The sequence below is a fragment of the Haemaphysalis longicornis genome, unplaced genomic scaffold (genome assembly GCF_048455015.1).
Source record: "Haemaphysalis longicornis isolate Haplotype H1 unplaced genomic scaffold, Haemaphysalis longicornis Haplotype H1 scaffold_3, whole genome shotgun sequence".
In the NCBI taxonomy this organism is placed as follows: domain Eukaryota; kingdom Metazoa; phylum Arthropoda; class Arachnida; order Ixodida; family Ixodidae; genus Haemaphysalis; species Haemaphysalis longicornis.
In genome coordinates this window covers 189,017-212,036 of record NW_027526335.1, presented here as the reverse complement: position 1 = coordinate 212,036, position 23,020 = coordinate 189,017, and the positions used below count along the sequence as shown (strand labels likewise).

Genomic DNA, 23,020 nt, shown 5'->3' with positions numbered 1-23,020 from the left:
AAACCGACCACCAGGTTTGACGTCACCACTATCCCCGTTAAAGTAGTTCAACAAGTGATAGACCGGTGCCTAGGCACCCAGGGTTATCAGGGGTTTGTGATCCATAAGGGGTCCAATACAATAACCGTCCACCTTGCCAGCTTGGATGACGCTTACAAGGTCTGTGGTATTACCAGCATCCCGATCTCCAGCGATGGTACCGTGACAGTGCACTCTTACTTTGCCTCTGGGCCCAATGTGCAGCGCTGCGTCCTGTATGACCTTGACGAAAATGACTCCCCTGCGACCATTCTACGTGAGTTACGGTCCCCCGCACATGAGGTGCTGGCTGTCCGACGTATGGGTAAGAGCAGGACTTACCTAGTCACCGTACGAGGTTCTTCTACCATACCGGAAAGGTTTTATTACAATGGCTGTGTACTGCACCCAAAGCCTTTCCGGCCACGAGCCATGTACTGCTACCGTTGTTTTAAACAAGGTCACCAGCAAAACTACTGTCCGATGGCAAGTGTGGACACAGAGAGAATAAACTCCGACGGCAAGCCACGCTATCGTTGCGGGCTTTGCAAGACGGATGACCATGAAATAACATCGGCAAAGTGCCCCACTAAACAGCGCGCCACAGCCCGCGCTCGCCGTCGGAAAACCCGTTCAGCAAGGGCTACGCTGTACAATCGATTCCAGGTCCTGGAACCCATTGAGTGCTCAACAGTAGAAGAGCCTGAGGAACCCGATGCAACAGGTGGTTTGTATTCGGACGTTCTCAAGGGGTCCGATTCTAAAGATCACAGACCTCTAAAGCAAACGCCAAAAGACTCCTGGGAGTTGAATGAAGCTGTTTCGGTTGACGAAGACCTGGATACTCAAATAGCCTACCTATCGAAACAGCTTGAGGCACTGCGGCAAAGGAAGACACGCGTAGCAGCTCTCCGTAAAGAACGCGCTGAAGCGCGTTCACTGCAAGGAACGCAAAATGTGCCTTTACGGATGCGGCTCAACGCTCAAAAGACAACCCCCTGTGATCCAGCTATCTGGACCGTTATACTTGAAACCCTATCCAAGCTAACCCAACTAATACAAGGTAGCTTATGCCATGGCTAAGTGTCCGTCCAGCCGTCAACCGGTCATCCTACAATGGAACTGTAGAGGTCTTTCGAATAAATTGGGAGAGCTAAAAACCAAAATTCACTCCGGTAAACTCCAAGTGTGGGCACTCCTTTTACAGGAGTCAAACAAACTATGCCCTCTCCCCCACTTCATCGGTTATCATTAGAAACCGGATTTTAGGCAAATGCCTATTTTTTTCCTTGCGTTCCTATCACCCCATTTCGATATATGAGCACGAATTGGAGGTCAAGGATGGCTTTTATAGGGGTTTTATAATGCCTAAAAATGCCTATTTTCGGTGTTGGTGCCTAAACTCCAATAAACGCCTATAAATGCCTTTTTTCTCAAATTGGCGTTTAAATCAGCACTATGTAGCTTCAAGTTTCGCTTTCGAGTGCAATTTGATACCTTTATTCATTCTACCTGGAAACATTTACTGTTCTGATTTCTATGGGTTTGAACCTGGTCCTCTTTTTAACACTCCCCCCCTCCCTTTGCGACGGTGCAACCGGAGCGGCGGCTTCTGCGTGCTTTACGGGTGGCTTTCCCGCAGGACTTTGCGGTGGACGCACAACTGTACTCCCCAGGGGTACTATGATACCGTCAGGGGCAAAGAAAGTGATTGGGAAAAATTACGTCCACCTTCCCTCGCGGGAACCCTGGTGTGATGCAACGCATCTGGATGGTTCCATTGGTGTTTCCGTTGGGTTGATTCTCTAAAGGAACCGTCGCATCAAGCAATCGTCGAGTACTGCGAGAAAGTGCAAACGGATCCCGGTCGACCGTCGACTGAGACCGCGATCGCTATCGGAGAGAGGAGAGGAGGAGAGTGGAGGAGAGACGCACCTGTGCCGACGCCGCCGCCGCCGCCACCTCCACAAGGGGAGAAATTGGCTCTAGGCGATTAGACCAGACCAATAGGAGGCACCCTTCCCTTCTGGTCCGGTCTTTCAACGTGCACGATCTGGCTTTCTCCGCTGCCCCTTTCAGTCATGCCGAAACGGAAGACGCCCAGAAGTGCGTTGATCCGACAGTGGACACTTAACTCACCATGCTACAGAATAGACGGAGAGACCGTGTTCTGCCAACCGTGCAAGAAAAAGGTGAGCCGACGAGTTTTTACGTGGCGTGAGTGTTTCATGTGCTATTCGAAACCACGGCCCCTCGATCAAGTGCGCTTGATCCAGGGGCCGTGGTCGAACTCGAAACTATGCAAAGTTGTCCATTGCGCCGGCTTGGTTGGCGCCTGGGCGTCATGGCCGCGATTCGCTGTTATTGCTTTTTGTTTATACTGCCCCTTCTTCTGAGAAACGAAAGGAGGCACCTGTGTATTTTGAATACGGCAGACAGCGTTCCTTTCGGTGCCTGCATTTTTTCAAACGTTGGTTATTTTGATTGCTAGCGCTGTTTATAAGTTCTAAACTTTCAATACCATTGAGATGTTTGAAATGAAATATTTTAGATACCTTGAGACGGAGATTAACATTTTTATGCACCGTCCCTGTGTGCTGCGCGTTAAGTGAAAATCCAGAAATTTCTTAATCAAACGAGCAATTGATCGGTTGGTACTGACGGATGATGTTTCAAAACTAGCGCTGATGAACGGAGCGTGTTTTTAAGATATGCACTGGACATCCGTTAATTAAATCGAAGTTCATCTCGAAGCTACTCGGTTAATTACATGCAGACGCTAGCTATAATTACCGATGTACGCCACGCTAAGTTAACTCTTTCGCTACCGCGCCTATCAAAATCGATCAATTTGATCGATACTTTTGGGAGCACCTTTTCATAGCGTTCCAGGCGTTTCTCGAACAAGTAAAGCTGTTCGGAGTTAGATCAGAAAATGGCCTTTCAAAATCAGTTTATTTTCATTTTTGCAACGGAAACGTGATTTTTGACACGCTTTTGAATCACCTGGTTGTGGAAAAGGGGCGTGGTCATCGCGCCTCAAGGCTACCAACGAAGAATGCGCGCAACTCGTAATTACTCTGCACCAGCGCTTCTTTTTTGCTATCAGGGCGTGAATGGGGAACTAGCAAACGATTTTCAATCGTCAGGTTCACGCTCTGACAGTAATAATCCCAGAAATCGGCTGAAAATGCCAAGCAGTGCCTGGTTGCAAAGCTACTTTATGATTTTAGGCAGTTTTATTGCCTTTGCGCAAGTTGTCCTAAGTACTCTGGTAGTTCTACTTACCCCAGGACCATTCCCAAACAGTTTACAACAGTTTCGGTTTCGTTTCTGCATCGCGAAATTCATATTTAGCGCAACTACGCAGTTACCCAACTTCAAGGCTAACTGCCATGGCGCCTGAAGCGTCCGCGACTGATCCTCGAACAAAGCACGCCGCTCCTCATTTCCCCCCACCCTAACCCGATTTCTGCGATAAGAACTTCAGATGCAAGTCAAAAGGTCACACCCAGTCGCCAGATATCTGTTCCGCAGAGGACAGCGCTTCAAACCGGCCTTACACTGCCAGCTGTTCGCCTTCCAGTTTCGTTTTCATGCGAGGGTATATCCGGGTGTCTAATGTTGCTGCTTAGTTGAACTGTCTATTCGGACGGAGTCTCTGATAAGTTTTTGTACTGTTTCATTTGAAAAATGTTAGGTGGCGCTGCAATAGAGGAGGCTCGTTGTGCTGATCTTTTTTAGCGCGCGACTGCTACTCGGCCAAAGATCGCAGGGGACGATTCTAGCTCATCGTACCTCATTTTTGCGAGCAAGGCTACAATTGCGAGTAAGAAGATGATAATAAAGCTCAGCTTTATGTTTTGAGAGATAACTGACCGTGAACGACAACAAGCATCAGCCACGGCGTTCCGTTTTCAACTTCATGCATGTTTTTTTCTGCATCGCGTGCTTGTCCCAAATATTGTGCTCGCCTTAAATGCAAAGTCAGCCATTGACAAGATGTTTTTACGTTATGTGGGGGCAAATTGGTGCCTCTGATAACGTCAAACCGCCAGATTTATTCCAAGGAACCACCCAAAATTGCACAGTTTGAATTAGAGGTTGGGCTTCACCGCATGACACGAGCACCGTGCGTGCTAACATTTTTTTTTTATATCTGAAAAACTGTTCCGCGCAAGTCGACATTTTTTTTAGGGTGTGTTTTTGAAATGTTTCCCTGCAAAATGTATATTCTAATTTTTTTCTACTACCGGTGGTTTGATATACACAACTCCTTTTTATCATTTTTTTGGACAACTTGACAAAACTTTTGATTTTGATATTTTTTTTCACAACTATGATATATGAAAACCTTTAAAAAACTGGTGTTATTGGAAAGGCCGTTAAATAATCTGCATTTTGTGCTCCTGCAATTAGTGCCTAAATAATTTTTTAGCAGACAAAAAAATGTTTTCTTGGACCCCCCAAAATTGGTCAATTTTCTGCGGTAGCGAAAGAGTTAACACGCAATTGAATCTGGTATCTTACTCCCCCGCCGTGCCACCGTGAAATTTAGGGCATTGATGGCGCGCGCCGAGTCAGTTGAACAGAACGTCAATGGAATGTCACCTTCTTGTTTTTCAAGTACGTTTTGGTGGTATGACACGCGTAGCCGCGCGGCGCTCAAGTGCAGTTATACCATCAAAGAGGACGCAGCAGGGGTGTTCGAGCGCTCCTCTGCGGAAGTTAGAATGTTTTTGATGCTTATCGTATTTATTTGTGTTCTGTTAACATGTCAAGACGCTTAGTATGCTAGCATGTTTACCTGCGCTGTGATGTTGAATATACGCTTCGTATTTAAGAAATCCTAACGCATTTGCGCAGATTCCTTGCTAGAAGAACTACCACCTGGCTCAGCATGAGAAGACGGCAGGTCACCTGGCAAACCTTAAGCGGGACAAGCCCTCAACATCCAAACAGTCTTTTTTGACAACAGCCTTCAAGGACGACAGGACGAACTCTTTCAACGTTGATGCCCTGGTGGCCGCAAACATCCCTTGGACCAAAATTGAAAATCCCGTGCTGAAACAATTTCTACAGAAATACTGCAATCACAACGTGCCGTCTGAGTCTACTTTGAGGAAGAACTACCTCCGGCCTTTGTATGAACAGACATTAGCAAGAATCAGAGAAGAGCTTGGCGACTCCTGCATTTGGATTTCCGTAGACGAAACAACAGACGTCAAAGGGCGCTTTGTCGCTCACTTTCTTGCTGGGAAGCTTGCGGCGCACGAGAAGACAAGGGCTTTCCTCGTGTGTTCGAAACCTTTGGGGAGAACAAATGGGGAGTCTGTAGCATTTTTTGTAAACGAATCTCTAAAGGTTCTTTACCCTACAGGAGTCGAGGCCACCAAGGTTCTGTTACTCTACACAGACGCTGCAGCCTACATGCACAAGACCGCTCATCTCCTGAAGGCCTTCATGCTCCATGTCACCTGCCTAGCGCATGTGCTTCATCGTGTTTGCGAGGAACTGAGGAAACACTTCACTGACATCAACGAGCTTATTGGTTCAGCCAAGGCCGTGTTCCTGAAGGCACCCTCTCGCGTGCGCGTCTTCAAGGAGATCCTGCTTGATGTGCCCCTTCCGCCAGAACCCGTCGTCACACGATGGGGAACGTGGCTAGAAGCTGTTGAGTACTACAACTGCTACTTTTCGGACATCAAGGCCGTGATCAACGGCCTTCCAATTGACGAGAGTGTTGCAGTCACAAAGGCTCAAGCTGTCCTCTCCGTGAATAGCCTTCCAGGAGACCTCGCGTACCTTTGCGCCAACTTCACCTTCTTAGCGGATTCTCTAAAAAAACTTGAAAGTGCGGGAGAAACTCTTGTTACGAACGTTGCGCTAATTCTCCACGCACAGGAAAGAATCGCCACCGTTATCGAAGGACCCGTCGCCGAAAAGGCACGTGCGAAGCTGCAATCGGTCTTGGACCAAAACAAGGGGTTTTCTGTCCTTAAAGAAGCTGCAGAAGTCCTTGCTGGTGAGCACTGTAGGATCACAGTGTCAATTAACCCATCGAATCTTCCCAAGTATAAGTCGCACCAATCACATCTGTCGACGTCGAGCGTTCGTTCTCCGCGTACAAACTCATTCTCAGCGACAAGAGGCTCAATTTTGAACCCGGAAATCTGGAGATGCTGGTAGTTACCTAGTGTTTCTATAATTTTCATAGTGATTCTTAAACTAGGTTCCGCGTTCTGTCCAAACACAATTCTTAATATTTATATTTCTAATGAGCGTATGTGTATTTGGCAGTGTTGAAAGGTCTTGCCTGTATAATTAAAGCACGTGTAGAAAATTGCTAAAGTTTGTACGTAAGTCCTCACGTAACAACATGTTAATTCCTTAACAAACCTTGTCTATCTTGCATTTATTAGTTTCTTGCTTTATTGTAATTTAATTGCGTCAGGCAGACATAACTTTGCGCTTTTATAAATCAGTATTACCACCCGCCGCGGTGGCTCAGTGGCTAAGGCGTTGCGCTGCTGAGCACGAGGCCGCGGGTTCGATTCCCGGCCGCGGCGGCCGCTTTTCTGATGGAGGCGAAAAGCAAAAACGCCCGTGTGTACGAGATTTCGGCGCACGATAAAGATCCCCAGGTGGTCAAAATTAATCCGGAGCCCTCCACTACGGCGCGCCTCATCGCCTGCGTTGCGTCGGCGCGTTAAACGCCACAATCAATCAATCAATCAAATCAGTATTACCATATTTCAAGTATTGTTTCTCCTGCCTGTTTCACAATATGCGACGCTTGAGTGACTTTCGCATCTGAACATGTATGTAAGCAATGCGCTTGTGAAATTAAGCCAATCGATCGCCATTAGCCCAGAGGTATTACGGGGCAATTCCACGTCTAAGGTCAATGTATAGAACTTGTTATGAGAGAAAAATAAAGAATTGAATTGAATTGAATTGAACTGTTACTGCCATTGTGGCCTCATAGCAGTGACATTTTTGGGTTTCCTGTCGTGCTTACAGTTCGCTCACGTCTTCACTTGAAATTATTAGCATTTATCTAAAAATTTATTGTGCCTATTTTATTCTTTTTAGTGCCTAAAACGTTGTTTTTGCCGCCTATTTTTGGCGCCTAAAACGTGCTTTTTTAGTGCCTAAAAAACCGGCCTCTAGTTATCATACTCCTACCATCCCGGATAACCGCAGTGGTGATGCACCTGGAAAAGCGACAGTATACATCGTTGGAAGTGCTCCTCAAACACCAATCAACCTTCAGAAATGGTGTAACCAACATCAGGAGGTGGTTGCGGTTTTAACACGCCCAGCCAAAACACCCCTCCTTCTTGTGTCCTTTTATGGAAGGCCAGGCAGAGCACGCCTTAACCTAGGTTGGCTCCACCACCTTAGGGCAACGTACCCAGGCACTCCCATACTCGTAGGAGGGGACTTTAACGCCCCACACACTCTGTCTGGATACGAGCACGACACTAAAAGAGGAGTACAGGTTCATGACACCTTCACGGACATGAACTTTTCCTTGCTTAACTCTACCGCACCTACCATCCCTTCAACTCGGTCTCATGCACCGGACCTTACGTGGTGGCTTGGCCCCGGGAACCCTTCCTGGAATCCGGAGCCAGATGCTTGGGCAAGCGACCATTCGCCAATTTTGGTTGGCCTGCACGCGAAAAAGTTGCAAAAGCTTCGTCGCCAGGTCAGAATTGTTCACTGGGACAAAGTCCGCTCTGATGAACGAGCTTTTTCGCTAACTGCGGAGAACCTCATTTCTACGCTGCAGTCCGTCCTCACCGACTGCACTATACATACAACAGTGAATGAGGATCAGCCGACGCCCGATATGCACCTCCTTAAACTCTGGGCAGAGCGCCGCCGAGCAGAGCTCCATGCTAATCGCCACCCGACGCAACTCTACGCTCGTGTCACGGCAAACCGTATCGCAGCACAAGCTCGACGCTACGAGAAGCAGTTGTCACGACGCCGGTGGAATGACTGGTGCGCTGGTCTTGGCTCTGGTACTGGAAACAAGGCCTTATGGCGAACCTTCCACGCCATGGAGCGGGGTGGCAGCGTGATGGATCCATCAGCTAGCATTCGCCTGGCTCTCAACATCAGCCCAGAGGAGTTTGCGGACAGAGCGGCCGTCAGTTTCTTTCCGAACTACCGACAACCTCCGGCCGCCCCTCCCTGTGTTGATGTATCGGACGTCTCAGGAATAACCGACCCATTTACGATGGCCGAGCTCATCGCGGCCATTAAGAATCCAAGGCGCACTCTTCTCCAGGGTATGATGAAATCCCGTATGAGCTGTTCAAGAACTTGGAGGGGGAGGCTTTGGAAGCACTACTCTACTCATTGAATGACGTATGGGCTAAAGGTGTCATTCCACCCGAGTGGAAACACTCAGTGGTAGTGCCTATCCCCAAGCCGGGAAAACCTCCCACTGGTATTAGTGCACTTCGCCCGATTTCCTTGACACCTACAATATGCAAGATATTTGAACGAATAGTGGCCACTCGGTTATCCTGGTGGCTGGAGCACAATAGAAAATATCATCCCGCTCAGATCGAATTCAGACAGCACCTGGGTACCGAGGACGGCCTGTCTGTTCTGGCTGACGATATTTTGCATGTTTCACCCCACAGCTACCTTGTGCGAACTATGGTGGCTACCGACATTGCCAAGGCTTATGACAACGTGGAACACAAAACAATACTTAGAAACATGGAGTTTTTGGGGGTTCCACTTCATGTCACCAAAGTGGTACACTCCTTCTTGTGCTCAAGGACGTTTTCAGTACGAGTGGACGGAAAGCCTGTTGGCCTGTTCGAATCGAACCGTGGGCTACCGCAAGGTTCCGTGCTAGCGCCTCTACTGTTCAACATCGCGTTTGCACCATTGGCATGTAAGCTACAAGACATCCCTTGTGTGAAATTTCTCATCTACGCTGACGATGTCACACTGTGGTCTACAAACCGAGACCTCGGCTTGCAGTGTCGTCATCTGCAGCAAGCCCTGGATGTTTTCCATGCCTTTGCGCAATCAGCCGGCCTGGAAATTTCCGCTGAGAAGTCTGGCTATGTACAAGTGGCTAATAAGGCGGGGAGGAAGTTAGCCTCCAAGGCTAACTGTCAACTTAAGATTGGTTCAGCCGCAATACCAGCCAAGGAAGTGCTGCGGGTGCTCGGACTTCAGATCCACCAGTCGGGTTCAGGTATCCATTGGCTCCGAAAGGCACGGAAAGACTCCTCGACGACCTTGCACTTGATCCGCAGGATTGCCACGAGGAGTGGAGGAGCCCGCACGGAGGTGGCTCGGCGACTTGTACGCGCTGTTCTACAGCCGCGCTTACTCTACCAGGCGCAGTTTCACAGACTGACAGCACAACAATGGGCGAGGCTTGAGGCTATCAACAGAGAGGCCATGCGAACCATCACGGCACTTCCTCGTCTCACTCCGATTCCTATCTTACAGGAGCACGCTCAGCTCATACTATCACGGAGCTTGTAAATCAGCGTGAAGAAGCAAGAAAGCTCAAGCGTTTTTACATACCTATGGTCGGAGCGCTCCATTCGTATTTCTGTAAGGAGCCTCCTGTGACTTCAACCATAGACGACCTTCCACCATGGCGCTATACAGCAATAACAACCAACAAGACAACGAAGCTTTGTCGCCGTGAACAGCCAGCGCCAACCTCAGATACCACAGTTACTGAAGGTTACTGTGTATTGTACACAGACGCAGACCTTCTCCCGCACGGAGGACGGACCGCTTTCGTCAGTTCCACACACTCAGCACTGAAAGGATCGCGCTGTTATTCCACTGACACGCCAGACCCTCTGCTACTGGAACTCCACGCTGTATATGACGCAATCAAAGCTGCAAGTGCCCTCTCTAACATCAAAGAGGCGCATATATACACAGACTCACTCAGTGCTGTGGAGTACCTAAAGCAAGTGAAAAAGACTCCCCTGATTTGCCAGCGCATTCACAGCCTACACATGACAGCACAGCTAATGGTACGCGTACATTGGGTACAGGGGCACGGTAACAATTTTTTCAACCAATTAGCGGATAATCTTTCGCACTCTCCAGCCCCACCTGAATCTGAATCCGCCCCTAGCCTTCTTCCTAGTGATCCACGCTCCCGCCTTTTAGCCATGAAATCTCTTCTGAAAAGGGACACACGTGCCCTAATTCCCCCGTGTGTCTGCTCCCTCCCCCCTAATATTTCGCGGGTGGAGGAAGTTTCTCTGAGGAGGCTTCGGGCTGGGGCGGCTCTCACACCTTCAATCACCTGGACTTGGAGACCCGCACCAGAAGACCCAGGAACATGTCCCAAGTGTCCGGCTTCGGCGGCTGAAGCTGATGTCAATCATCTCTTGTGGACGTGCACAGGAACCAGAACAGCTCGGGACAGTGCGCTAAGAGTGGCTGGTCTTCGGTGGGATAAACTGGGGAACTTCAACCGGTGGGTGCACGAAGACCGCTACTGCAAGTCGCTGCTGAACTTTTTACACGAGACCGGACTCCATGCCTACCTTTAGACTTGTACAGGGTCATCAATTTCTTGACTACCTGTGCTCTTTATTCTACCTAATGCCTTATCTTTTCTTTATATGCCGCATGGCAAAAATGCGAATTAAAAAAAAACTATGTACAAGCAGTAAAACCAATAAACGTCTCACATACAACGGGGCGCTGAATCAGATGATTACAGTTCACTTTTCAGCCCATGACTATCGTCCATGAAAAAGAAAAGAAAAACTGCTGAGACATTATTTCGCAGTCTGTTCAATTTTGTCGCAACCTAGAGGCAAGAATCCGATTGTCCTGAGACTATCGAACATTTGCTTAGTGCTTGTTCAAAGTACTCTAGTGAGCGAATGAACCTTGAGACAGCTTACTACGCTTGGACACTCACCCTCTGTCCGAACAAAAGATTTTGGGCACGTGGGCTGACAACAGGAAGCAAAGCGTAGCCGTTAAAGCCCTGCTTACATTTCTTGGTGACTCCTCTTTGCAGTTTGGGGATATCCCTAACAGTGCCGGCTCTACTATCATTCGGGGCATCCGAAATGGCGTTCTGCCTCCGGGATGTATGCTCTGCTCTCCAGCGCTTCATCGAAAATTCCAATAGATTCTCTTTATGATTGCTATTAGTCACCCTCGCCTTGATTTTCCAGTTTTTTTTTTGTGTCGTTTATGGAACCAAAACTCTTTCCAGCCGGTCTAAATCATCTTTTCTAAGCGTCTCGTAATTAGATAAGAATTCCATTCATTTTAACCATCCCCTGTTGATTGGCCGATCCCCTGATTGGGTATGTCTAGAGGCGCAACAACAACTGACGTCCTTTAACGACGGGCCATTCTTAGGTTCGCCTGGCCTGCTGTCGCATATGCATTGTCTGACCGAATCGGAGGCCTCCGGTCTAGGTGAGTCTCTGACGGTGCAGCAGAGGCATTTGGTTAATTTATTTTGCTAAGGCAGGCATTTAACACCAATATGCTGTTCCCGACCGTGCTTGGGGGCCTAACAGAAACGTCTGAAGTGTTTTATTACCTTTAAACCCGACAGCATCAACGACCAACCAGCACTCTGCAGGTGTCGAGGTCAGCGGTTTACGCTATCTCATTTGCGCTCTGCGCATTCGCTGCAACGAGTTCTTGTTTCCGCAATCCGACAACGCTGAAGTTATATCAGCAGCAAGCTTTTGGTATACGTGATAAATAGGCAAACCCAAGCTCGCAAGGAGGGATTTATCCCAACAAACAGTCCGTGAACAGTCAAGGAGTCTATTTACCAGCAGCATCGAATCGAATTCCAGACTAACTTGACGTCACGGCGGTAGTTGCGATCCGACCGCGAATGGCGTAATCTAGTCTAATGGGCCTGACGCGTGAACCGTAACTTCGAATTCCCGTAAAGGGGCATTAAAGTGTCACTTGCATTGAAATAGACAGTGCATCCATAAAAAAGTCGAATAAATTCCTCTAAAGCTCTTTTAGTGAGGTTTTCGCACAACCGGCAATTGTTGTTGCATGACTTGTGCAGGATTAGGCGCATCAGCTTCACGCACGCATTTCCCGCAGTTCCTGTTGTCAGGGGGCAGCCATGAACGCTTCGGCGGAGCCGGCCCCCAGTGTCGGCATCACTCCTGTTGTCGCCAAGGTACTCGCGCTTCAGGCGCACTAGACAGTGGCAAGCTGCCGAGGCCCGTAAATACGGGAAGATTTACACGGTGGCCTAGAATAGGGAAGCAGTGCTGGGTGACCGAATTTTTAGCCGAACGACTAGGCTGTTGGATGTAATCTCTGAAAGGCCGACACAAAGATATTCCGGATTCAGCCCTGATATGAAGTTAGAGGAAGGCATGATAGTTTTACTACAAAATCGTAAAACGAATACAGTAAAAGCTCGTTAATTTTAACTCGGTTAATTCGAACCTACAGTTAATTCGAACTGACACCCTGGTCCCGGCACAGCCCTGTATATTTAAATGGGAAAAAACTCCCACCTCCCCTCGCGGGAACCCCTGTGTAGATGCGACGCATAGGCGGAGCGGTGAAGGGACCGCGTTTTATAGCGCGCATAACGTTGAGGGGATAAGCCGGTCCCAGTCGATGACGACGTTGGCGTACTTGTAAAGCGGCGTGGACTCTAGGTGTTTGAGCCAAGCGTGGATGTTGCTTCGCCGGAGAACGGCACACCGGTTATATGCGCAGCGCGCCCGAAGGAGAGGAAACCGCGGAAGAGAGAGTACTGCACATGCGCCGGCCCCAGCGCGTCTGCCGCGGCTATGACGTAATGTGCCGCGGCTATGACGCAACACAATCCAACACAATCCACTTTAATCCAATCAAATCCAAATTCAATCCAATCCAATACAATCCAAGCCAAGCCAAGCCAATCCAATCGAATCCAATCCAATGCCCCTCGTGAGAGAGTGTTCGCTATCGGAGAGGAGAGGGGGTGAGCGGCGGAGAGCGCAGCTGGCGCGGCGAGGAGAATGGGGGAGGGGTGGACAACGCCGCCGCCGCCGCCGACGACGACGCCGGAGGGACAAGGCGAGTGAATCAGATGCTCTGCATCTAAAACTCCCTATAAACGCGTCGGTATCCATAACGGTTAATTCGAACTGGGATCCCCTGGTTTCCATGGCTCCTCGCAGAAAACGTCGGCCGAGAGTGATTACAATGTGTTGAAAATCCAAACCAAACCAAATTTACTACATGTGCAAAATGACGAAACAGAAAAAAATTCCCCCGCATTTCCCCGAGGGGGAGAATGTGAAAGTGCGAATGCACGGTTGTCGGCCCGCTTGCGGCGCTTGCGCTCGGCCCCCGCAGCCCACCCCCTCGCCGCCTTCTCTTCCATCGGGTTTGTAGTATCACGTGTACACCACGCAGTTATCAAGCCGCTATAACGCCGCTGAGTCGCCAACGCACGCCGCTGACGACGTAGTTTGAATGCGTTAAAGATATAAGGCGCGTCACTAACACTGATATCAGCGTCGCGTCCGTGGCTTGGTCGGTAGAGCGTCGCGCTGCGGCCGCAAAGTCCTCGGATCGAAACCTGGCGCCGGATGCTGTTTCTTTTTTAAATATAGAGGAGCACTGCGGACGCCGCCGCCGCCGCCGGCGGTGGATGGTTTGGGGTCGCTTATAAAGTGCACTTAAAATCACGCCATATCCACGGAATGAATGATGATAAGTCGGGCGAAGCTCGAGAGGGGGAGATCATCGGTAACCGTTTCCGCGTCCCTCATTTGTTTACTGTTCCTGTGCACTGTGCACAAAGAATGTCAAAAGGACCAGTTAGTCCACCAGTCAACGCCCAACAAATTCATATTTTACCGAATTTGCTTTTATGTGTAGTCACCTCATATTAAATAGCTTGAGAGCGGGTGCACGGAAAGGAGTCACGGACGCAAGATAAACGGACGCACGCAGCACAAAATTCTTGGGCGAGTCCGTGCTTTCTGTTTGCGAATTTGGATTCAAGCCGTGAAATACCCAGTGGCCTGTAATTCTACCCTTATCTACCAACCCAATGAATCTTCCCGGAATGCAAGAAGTAGTACGAGATAGAATGCGTGGCTACGTGTGATTGACCTGAAACGTGTCAGTTTAGCTCTGCTGAAAAAGCACTGAATAAAAAAAAATTCCGGGCCATCTCTACTAACGTCGAATCTGAGGAGGGGCGAAGCATGCAGTGCATAAGTGTATTCTTGGCGCCTTGCATTTTTGCCAACGGAGATGAAATCGTTGGGGGGTAAAGGCAGCTTTACTATAAAAGTTTCTTGTTTTTTGAAGCACGAATGTCTCTAGCGCGAGGCGTAAACGAGTGTCCCGATGTTTTTTTAGAACGTGTTACATTCTAGCTCGCGGCGTGAGTTTCCCGGTGCTTTAGTACCGTGACTACATGAGACAGCGATTACGACGACGACGACAGGAGACGCCAGCAGCACCAGCCCCTAAGGGGCTTGGCCCCTAACATGGGGCAATGCGTAGATGTTTATTTTTGAGACTTGCTATGGGATTGAAATCTGCCAACATGTACCTGTCGACGCTGATCGTCATTAGAATTGAAATGTTGAGATGGGTTCTTTCAGGGTTCTTTTTTAAATGTTAGGGTTCTTTTGATAAATGATACTGTTGAAGATGTTTCGATTCGGCGATCAAGGCACATGCTCGAGAGTGAATAAAAATATCTGGATCCTGAGTGGTTCAAGCAACACGAGCAGAGAAACACGAGGAACAGTGGTTCAATAGCATCACGAGGGGCCTTAGAAACTGAAATTGCCATGTATGCAGGATGTCATCTTGATATCGTTGTCCCTGTTTCCATCTTTCCTTTGTCATCCCCCGGAGCCCTATCGCCATGCAATAACTTGCTCAAAGCCAGAGAACTGTTGATTAGGCTCGCAGACGAACATGTCAAACGCTGGCTGTAGAGAAGAGGCAAATGAAGGAAAAGGTGGCAGTAGCAGCCGGGCTTATGCTGCGTATACTGTCTTCCTTACCGGAAGCGCAGACAATTCCAGTGTTCCAACGACGCGATTCTTCTTTCCAATGGCGGATGTTATGTGTTTTCCCACGCAGAGAAGATATTTAAACAAAGTAAGACGAGACCACTCACCCACCGGCCTGGTGTGTTCACGCCACTGCAGCCGGACAGCCCGGAAGAGACGAAGTGCGGCTGGTGCGGCTTCTACCCGGCTCAGCTTCAGCAGTTCGCGTCCCCCAAGTGGGTGCTGCTGTGCTTCTCGTCGGCGGCCTTCATGCAGGGCGTCGTGATCAACGGCCTCATCAACGTGTCCCTGCCTACGCTCGAGCGACGCTTCCACCTGCGCAGCTTCGAGACGGGCATGATCGTCTCGTCCTACCACATCGGCTCACTGGTGCTGGCGGCGCCCGTCACATTCTTTGGCGGCGAGATGCGCAAACCCCGCCTCATGGGCATAGGCGTCGCCTGCATGGGCATCAGCTCCTTTGTCTTCACGCTTCCTCACTTCATAGCGCCCCAGTACAGGTGAGCGGCTAAAAGAAACGGGCTTGCGTATGTGATGCCCAAGCAAAGCTGTCGCAAAAAAGGTTAGTTCAGCAAAGAGACGCCACAGCTGGGAACTGCTTTCTTTTGTGCGCTGTTCTCGGCGCCGTTTTGCGCTTTGCAGTTTCTCCTTCTCCTGGTCAACAGCACTGCATGGCGTTGCTGGCACATTACATAGACCCAACAGCCTCATTCTACGCCTGTGCAGGAACCCATGCATGCTCACTGGTTATTGAGGTCGGCCCTCCGTCTTCCTTCCTACCTGCTGTCGCCGGACAAAAATGCAGTAGAGTTCTGCTCCACGGCCAGTTTCTCTGGTGGCCTATAGCACGAGAACTGTCAATGCGCACGCGTTTTTCGGACCGTCTAGGGGGAACGCCTACGTTCCAAACCTGCTGTCGCATGGCTGCAGCACTGCCGAAGATCTCGATGTTTAAGCAAGTTTCATGTGCACGTTGCGCGCATAGCGAGTCGGAGTTTCAGAAGGGGGAGGTGTAGGGCCTATATTTGTTGAGCGACTTTCTAGAAAGTGCGTCTTCTTTGTTACCGAAGGCACACCTGCGACAGGCATTTTCTTTGATGTGAGCGCCGCCTTTTCATATCCCAAGTGTACCCGTAATTATGGCTAAATTATTACCTAGCCTTTGCGCTGGTGCGCAATATTTGTGAGATGATCTGATGACCTCCATAGCGAGGGTCCTCTAGCATCCCATTGCTTTTGGCCTCTTCTGGGCCCTCCGCCGTGCCTCACATTGACCTTTAATCATTTGCCGTTACTTGTTACAACTTTGCGGCTTTGTACCGAGAGCCTTGCTGTCTTTGTCGTCGCGTATCAGGAAATGCCTTAGGTCGTACGGTTATGCTTTGACAACTACATTATTTTGCGAAAGATCAGCGTTGTTGCTGCTGTTGGCCGTTACAGAAAATGGCCGCCGCTGTATGGACCCAACAGACTAAGGACACCCAGCGGCGCACGTTATTCTAGAATGTGTCTGCCCTTCCGAGTATTTCAGTCCGTGTATATCCCAGCAACATACTGACCATCGTTACTTAGTGACAACGAGTGATGCGATAAAGTCTTTAGAAGAAATTTTATTTCCACAAAGTTTACAGCTCCACTGGTCATACACCTCCGCAGGGCGGAATGACCTTGAGTATTTTTGTTGCTCGGAGCTAAGAGTGCGTCATGTTCTTATGTAAAGCATGGAGCGGAGAATCGCTACTTGCGTGGTGCCATGTACACACTATGCGCCATCTCGCATGAGCGCAACCATTTAGAGAGCATTTGCGCATTTGCAAGAGCACTGCTCGAGTAGCGGCTACCACACAGGGACTGGTTATACCATCTGTCATAACCTTCCACAGCCGATGTTTTTGACATGCGTCAGCAGCATACGGTGGCCGCAGGCAGAAAACCAGTTTTATGTAAGCTGTATATTTCCATAGGTAGAAGTTCCCAGAAAAGCACTTGCTGAGCGAATATTACGTTTCGTGTGTGCAGGTACAGCATGGAAGAAAAAGACCTGTGCCCACATCTGGCCGCTGATGTAAGCACCGTGCATCCGCAGCCGACCCAGGCACTGCGGAGGTACAGATTCATCTTCATGTTGGCCAACATGATGCACGGCTGCTCCACAGTCCCTTTCTACACACTGTCAGTCGCATATTTGGACGACAACCTGTCCGCCCAAATGTCCCCTAGGTACATCGGTAAGTTCTTTGCGATGGTGACCAACCAAGCTCTTTACTGCGCCACCTATCGCGTCCTCATGAGGCGTGCCGGGAGGGAGCCGAAGCTGCCAATAGGTGATCCGGTAGAAGCAAATAATTTGCGCGGGTGAAAGCAACTCTACTTGTAAATCAGCATGTAGAGAAGAAAACCAAGATCAGCTGCCGTTTAAATGCGGTTGTAAGCGCGCTTGTGGCGGAAATGTGACAGAATCGCAAAATATTTTCTTTGCCCCAGAACACGTTCAGCTGATTCGGCTACTACTTCTTAGAAGTGGCATTCTGCTCAACACATATACCTGCGTAGACTGACCCCGAAAATCTTTGACTTTCTTGCATACCCCTCGTTAATACGTACCCGCTTAATCAAACCTCGTTAATACGTACCTGTTTGATGTGTAATTGCGGTTTAAACGTATAGTTGTGAAGATTACCCCACCCGGTCGCGATTGAACCACATGTATTGGCTGCCCGCTTAAGCCGTAGCCGCTCATTGCGCATTAAACGGTTAATGCGTACTATTTTCTTTCTTGTTCTACACACACAGGCACGAAATCGGCAAAGTCTAATATGCGCAGACGTTCGATGCCCGAGCTGCGACGCCCGGACGACAGCCGCCAGTGATAGTGCCGTGAAAACATGGCCGCTATGTCGTATTTTTGCTCATACAGCTGTTGCCGGTCACAGCGCACAAAAGCATGGCCATCGAGACCGGTAAAAAGCGCAAAGGCTCATGGGTACGTCGTCTGCTCTCGCAACTTCTGGTTCGAGATTTCTCCTGCCCTCCCGTACGCCGGCGGCTTTCAGGCGCGCGCGCGTGTGTTGTTTATTTGTCACAGGGCGCTTACCTGTCAGATAAACCCCTAGTAGGGTCAGTCGTTGTTTGTTATGGGATTCCCGATGCATGAGCGTCTTTTTCGCCGCTAAAAACTGATCAACAACAAGCACACACGCCCGTGAAAGCAGACGGCGTATGTGAGGCCAGGAGAGCTGCCGAACTGGAAGTGGCGGCACTCCGCGGGAGAAAATAATGTACCCATGATACTTTGCCCTTTTTACAGGTCACGTATTCTTGACGTAGTAAATTAACCGTGAACTGTGAATTTGCCGGAAGTCTTTTCTGATAGGGTTTAAATTTTGGTCACGTGCTTCCGGTTGACAAAGCGGTTGTGCGTGCTTTCGTCATTAGAAAGTTTTAGCATAGGGGGTACCGTCGCTAACGCTACGGCGGCGTGTAGCGGGGCCTGACTGGGTAGGTGAAAATTCCTTCCGGTGAGGGGATTACATAGTTCCGCGGGCCGGCCTTCGCCATGCCCGCGCATTCTCTCCACTGAAGGGCAGCCTCCTCGCCCTCCCCGCGCGCGCATGCGCGGTCGGGTCCCGGTAACCCGCCACCGTAGCGTGAGCCTCCGCTAGCCGCTTTGCTAAATCTCTCTATTTTGACGCTTCATGACGTTTTACTCGCCCCAGTTCCACCCACCCAACCACTTGCCCAACTGCTTGGTCTACGGACTGCCGTATATAACAAATAAATAAATAAATAAATAAATAAATAAATAAATAAATAAATAAATAAATAAATAAATAAATAAATAAATAAATAAACAAATTTGCCTTATTTCTTTCTACTGAAAATGCATAATTCTTGGTCGGCAATGAAAAACTAGACGAAATGCAGCGGACGTGACAACGTAGTCCGGTATTTGCTATTCCACAAAAATATCGCTTGTATGTCACGCCCTCTCTGTGATTGGCTGAGAAGGCGTGACGTAGTATAACCAGCTGTTGGCGGAACGCTTACGTCCCACACTGGAAACTTCAGTTTGCGCAAAAATGACGTGATGCTACATAACAGCTTGCAAATCGCCGTGAAATAGGGCAAAATATTTCACCGACCTTCGGCGCCATGAAACATCCGTGAATTTGCAGCAGGCGCAGTTTCGCAAGAGGCGCAATTTGAAACGGTTTTTTAGCGAAAGAATTAATACTTTTGACTGTTTCCAGGTCAAAATAATGGCTCATAAAAATAACGTCCCGTATTTTGTTTTTATCTTTGGCAATAAAATAAGTAGCAATTATTTGTTTGCCGTAAAAGTAACATAAAAGGGCAATACAAGTCTTTCCATTACAAAGAACCCGACGCATGACATTTCACCCCCCCCCCCTCCTCCCAGCCATACAGACCAGAGTTACTTGATATAGGAATTGCGAAACTTCCCATTGGCGGTGAGATGTTTGAGTGGCGCCCTCTGGCTCTGACGTCGGCTTAGGGACTCGCGCCGCTGTCGTCTGCTACGCTCCGCTTGTGAGGGGCAGCAGTGTCTGCGCTAGAATTCCCCCGCTTTGATACTTTATTGCACTAAAAAGCCTTTTTAGTAAACCAGTTACTGGTGCCAGCTTCTGACACATCTGAATAATTTCAAGCTGTATCCCCCACAAGTTTGCAACACACGAGGAGAGAGAGAGAACAAAGAGCATCGGTCAGAAAATCGTGTGTAACTCGTCCTTTCTAGCTTATTCACGAAGTTCAGTGCTCAGAGCTCCCAGATAAGCATTCAAAATGCGTAGGCTTTCCTACAGTATTTTTGAGATGCCCTTATGAAGACTCGAGTCGAATGCTACGTACCAAGCAGCGGGCCCCTACACGCACATCGCACAACAGGAAATAAAGCGGTTGTCTTCTATTTCTTTCGTTGTTGTCGACTTTTATCAGATGAACGTTTTTTTCTGTGCTCAACGCATTAATTTTTCTGCACAGTCACAAACATCTTATCAGTAGGTTTTGGGACGTTTGGGAGGCTCACAAAGATAGTGCCGATATTTTCTTCAGCCTGTATGGCATAGTTCCCTTTTTCACAAATTGGCTTTCGTTATGGCTGCGTGCAACAGGATACATATACGCAGCATGCGTTGTTTATTCACATGCAAACGCAAGGAGAAGGTTTGTGCTACGCCACCGCGATCGCGCCCCAGACAGCGGCCTCCGGCGGCGGAGCGAGCCGCTGCCGCCGCCGGCGACGTGTCGGGAAAATCCCCTTCGCTCAGCGCCCCGCACGGGGCACCTTGAGCAATCTTGGTGACGGTGTTGGCGACACCGCGGACCCCGAGCCCCCAAACATAAGCTGGATCCAACCGTGGCGATGTGTTGTATGGTGAAGGGTAGAAACCACAAACGGTGGCCGTCGGAGCCCAGGTCAAGCTCCGGCGGATGGGCTCCCTGTCTGTCTACCAGGCAGGGAGCTCCGGGACCTCTTTGACTACCAGGGTAAGGTCAAAGAAGAAAGTACCCCCGTCTCCCTGCTTTCCAATGTATCATATGGCATTTTCCAAACACCCCCCCAAACGTGATCGGCCCCAGAAAAGGGGCCGCACCGAAGTTTCGTTCCCACCTCTTTCAACAACTGTCTTGTCAACAACCGTGAATAACTATGCTCGTTTTCTTGTGATTGAGTCAGCTGACTTAGCAAGACCTGTCGCTTCCATGTCCGTATTCTTGATCTCTAAATTTCTGCAAAGCACCATAGGTGGCAAATATCAAGCTAAAAAGCTCAGGACCGGAGAAATCCTTGTAGAACTCAATGCCGAACAACAAGCCCGCACTCTTCTTGCACAAACCCGCATCCATGATCTGGACATCAGGGTCACGCCCCACAGGAGCCTAAACAGCTCCCAGGGTGTGATTTCTGAGACAGATCTCCTGACGGAAACAGATGACGACCTTCTCGAAGGTTTAAAGGATCAGGGCGTCACAGCTGTGCGGCGCATCACGATGCGCAGGGACGACAAGATAATCCCCACCAAACACATTATCCTGACCTTTGACCGCTCGGAACTTCCACAATATATAAATGCAGGCTTCATTCGATGCTCCATTCGTCCTTACATTCCGAACCCGCGTCGCTGCTTCAAGTGCCAGCGGTTCGGGCACGGTACAGACTCTTGCCGTGGCCGAACGACTTGTGCAAAATGCGCCGCGTACGATCACCCCAGCGACAACTGCCCATCCGACACCCTCACGTATGTGAACTGCGGGGGGCCGCATGCAGCGTACTCCCGCAAATGTGAAAAATTTCAAACAGAAAAAAAGATCATCAACATCAAGATAACTGAGAACATCACCTTCCCAGAGGCGCGGAAGAGGTTCGCCTCTTTCCCCCTGGGGAGGTACGCCGACGCGGCTCCGACGGGGGGCGGAGCGGCGTCTGGGTGTCTACAGGGACCCAGTTCAGCGAGTCTGACCTGGCCCCTCCCCCGCCCCCCCTGGGGTGCCTCAGGCAGCCCAATCCGTCGCCACGCCACTTGCTGAGGCAGCAGCGGTTGTGGTGACAACCTCCTCTGTAGGGACCGGTGCCGCTCCCGCCTCTGCCTCCCCGTCCTCCAGTGCGTTGGAGGGTGTCGACCGGATGGACACTGGGGGCCCCGCATCGGCTCCCACCGCCACCGCACCTCCCGTGCCACTTCTGGTGCCCCGGGCGCCCTCGGTGGTGGCGGCTCAAACGAAGGGCTCCCGAAAGGGGGCCAAGTCCGGGGGGCCTGGTCCACCGGGCACCCTTCTGGCATCCTACGAGGAGATGGATGTCGCGCCGTTCCTGCCTGCAACGCAGCGCAAGGAGCAACCTCCGATGTCCAAGCCGACAGAAAAGCCCAAAAATCCTAGAATAACAGCCCCGAAAGACGACACATGAACAAACACACACACACACTCCAGTTATTCTTAAATTTAAATAATGGGAACAGAAAACATCATCCAATGGAACTGCAGAGGCCTCCTTAAAAATCTTGACGATGTGTATGAGATTCTGCATGCCAGTCAGCCAAGTATCATGTGTCTCCAGGAAACCCACCTCAATTCTAAACAAACAAATTTCTTAAAGGAGCCATGAAGAGAAAATGCAAGTTGGTTTTATTCGAAAGATTTCGTGTTTTATAGTGCCCCCAGCGCTTGTCCGGATACAAACGGTGCTTTATTCCCTGAGAAATTAAACAATTTAGGTTAAAATTTTGATTTTCCCGCTCAATCGTGCGTTTTCGTGGCCCCAAGTGACATCACGGGAACCGACCGCTCTGCAGCCTAGAGTACCTTCATTCACGCATCCGCCGTACAGGGTAGAGACACGTAACGCTGGCGCCGCCATGTTCGGTTGCTCGCTCGCCGCCGAAGCAAGTCATTGTGTCAAAACCGCGCTAAAATTATCGCCGCAACGCGGTTTACTGAAGAAGTTTGAATCATATTGTCTGTTTCGCGTTGCTAGGTCTCGTGGGAAACGAAAAGAATAACGCGTTGAGCCCGTTGGCCCAATTGCGGCGGCCCGGGACCGTTCAAAGGTTGTCTCCACCCTGTAAAGCGGTTTAGGTTTGTTCCCGCGTTTCTTTACGTTCCGTAACCTAGATGGCGCCACCATACCGTGGCAAGCGTTTGGTTTGTTTTTGCCCGCATTTAAACCTGGCTTGTTTTTGTTCTGGGAGAAAATATTCGTTCCCTGAAACAGTGCTCGCTCGACAAATGGGGTCACGTAAGACACCGTTGCTTGCGTCAATCGGCCAGTGTCGTCTGAGACAACCCCAAGCCCCGTAGTGCTGTGCAGCTAAACCAAAGCATGCTGTGCGCAGTACGAACAGCAGAACGTATCAGTACTTCTATATTTACATGTGCTTTCGTAACTTCCACTGTTTGTCCCAATATTCTTATTGATTTGTAAAGAA

General features: G+C 49.6%; 1 protein-coding gene across 1 annotated transcript; it reads left to right on the top strand.

The window, feature by feature from the left end:
• Nucleotides 1-12,151: 12,151 nt before the first annotated feature.
• Nucleotides 12,152-17,941, top strand: LOC144173789 (solute carrier organic anion transporter family member 4A1-like). The gene is made up of 4 exons (XM_077702051.1): nt 12,152-12,208; nt 15,210-15,571; nt 17,091-17,299; nt 17,865-17,941. Exons 1-4 carry the CDS (start codon nt 12,152-12,154, stop codon nt 17,939-17,941), a joined length of 705 nt encoding a protein of 234 aa, XP_077558177.1.
• Nucleotides 17,942-23,020: the final 5,079 nt, after the last annotated feature.

What these genes read in the sequence shown, in the direction of transcription:
- LOC144173789 (XM_077702051.1), top strand. Translation starts at nt 12,152, where the DNA reads ATGAACGCTTCGGCGGAGCCGGCCCCCAGTGTCGGCATCACTCCTGTT. An exon ending in TCACTCCTGTTGTCGCCAAG is followed by an intron (nt 12,209 to 15,209) that starts GTACTCGCGCTT and finishes ACGCCACTGCAG; the next exon opens with CCGGACAGCCCGGAAGAGAC. An exon ending in TTCATAGCGCCCCAGTACAG is followed by an intron (nt 15,572 to 17,090) that starts GTGAGCGGCTAA and finishes TCGTGTGTGCAG; the next exon opens with GTACAGCATGGAAGAAAAAG.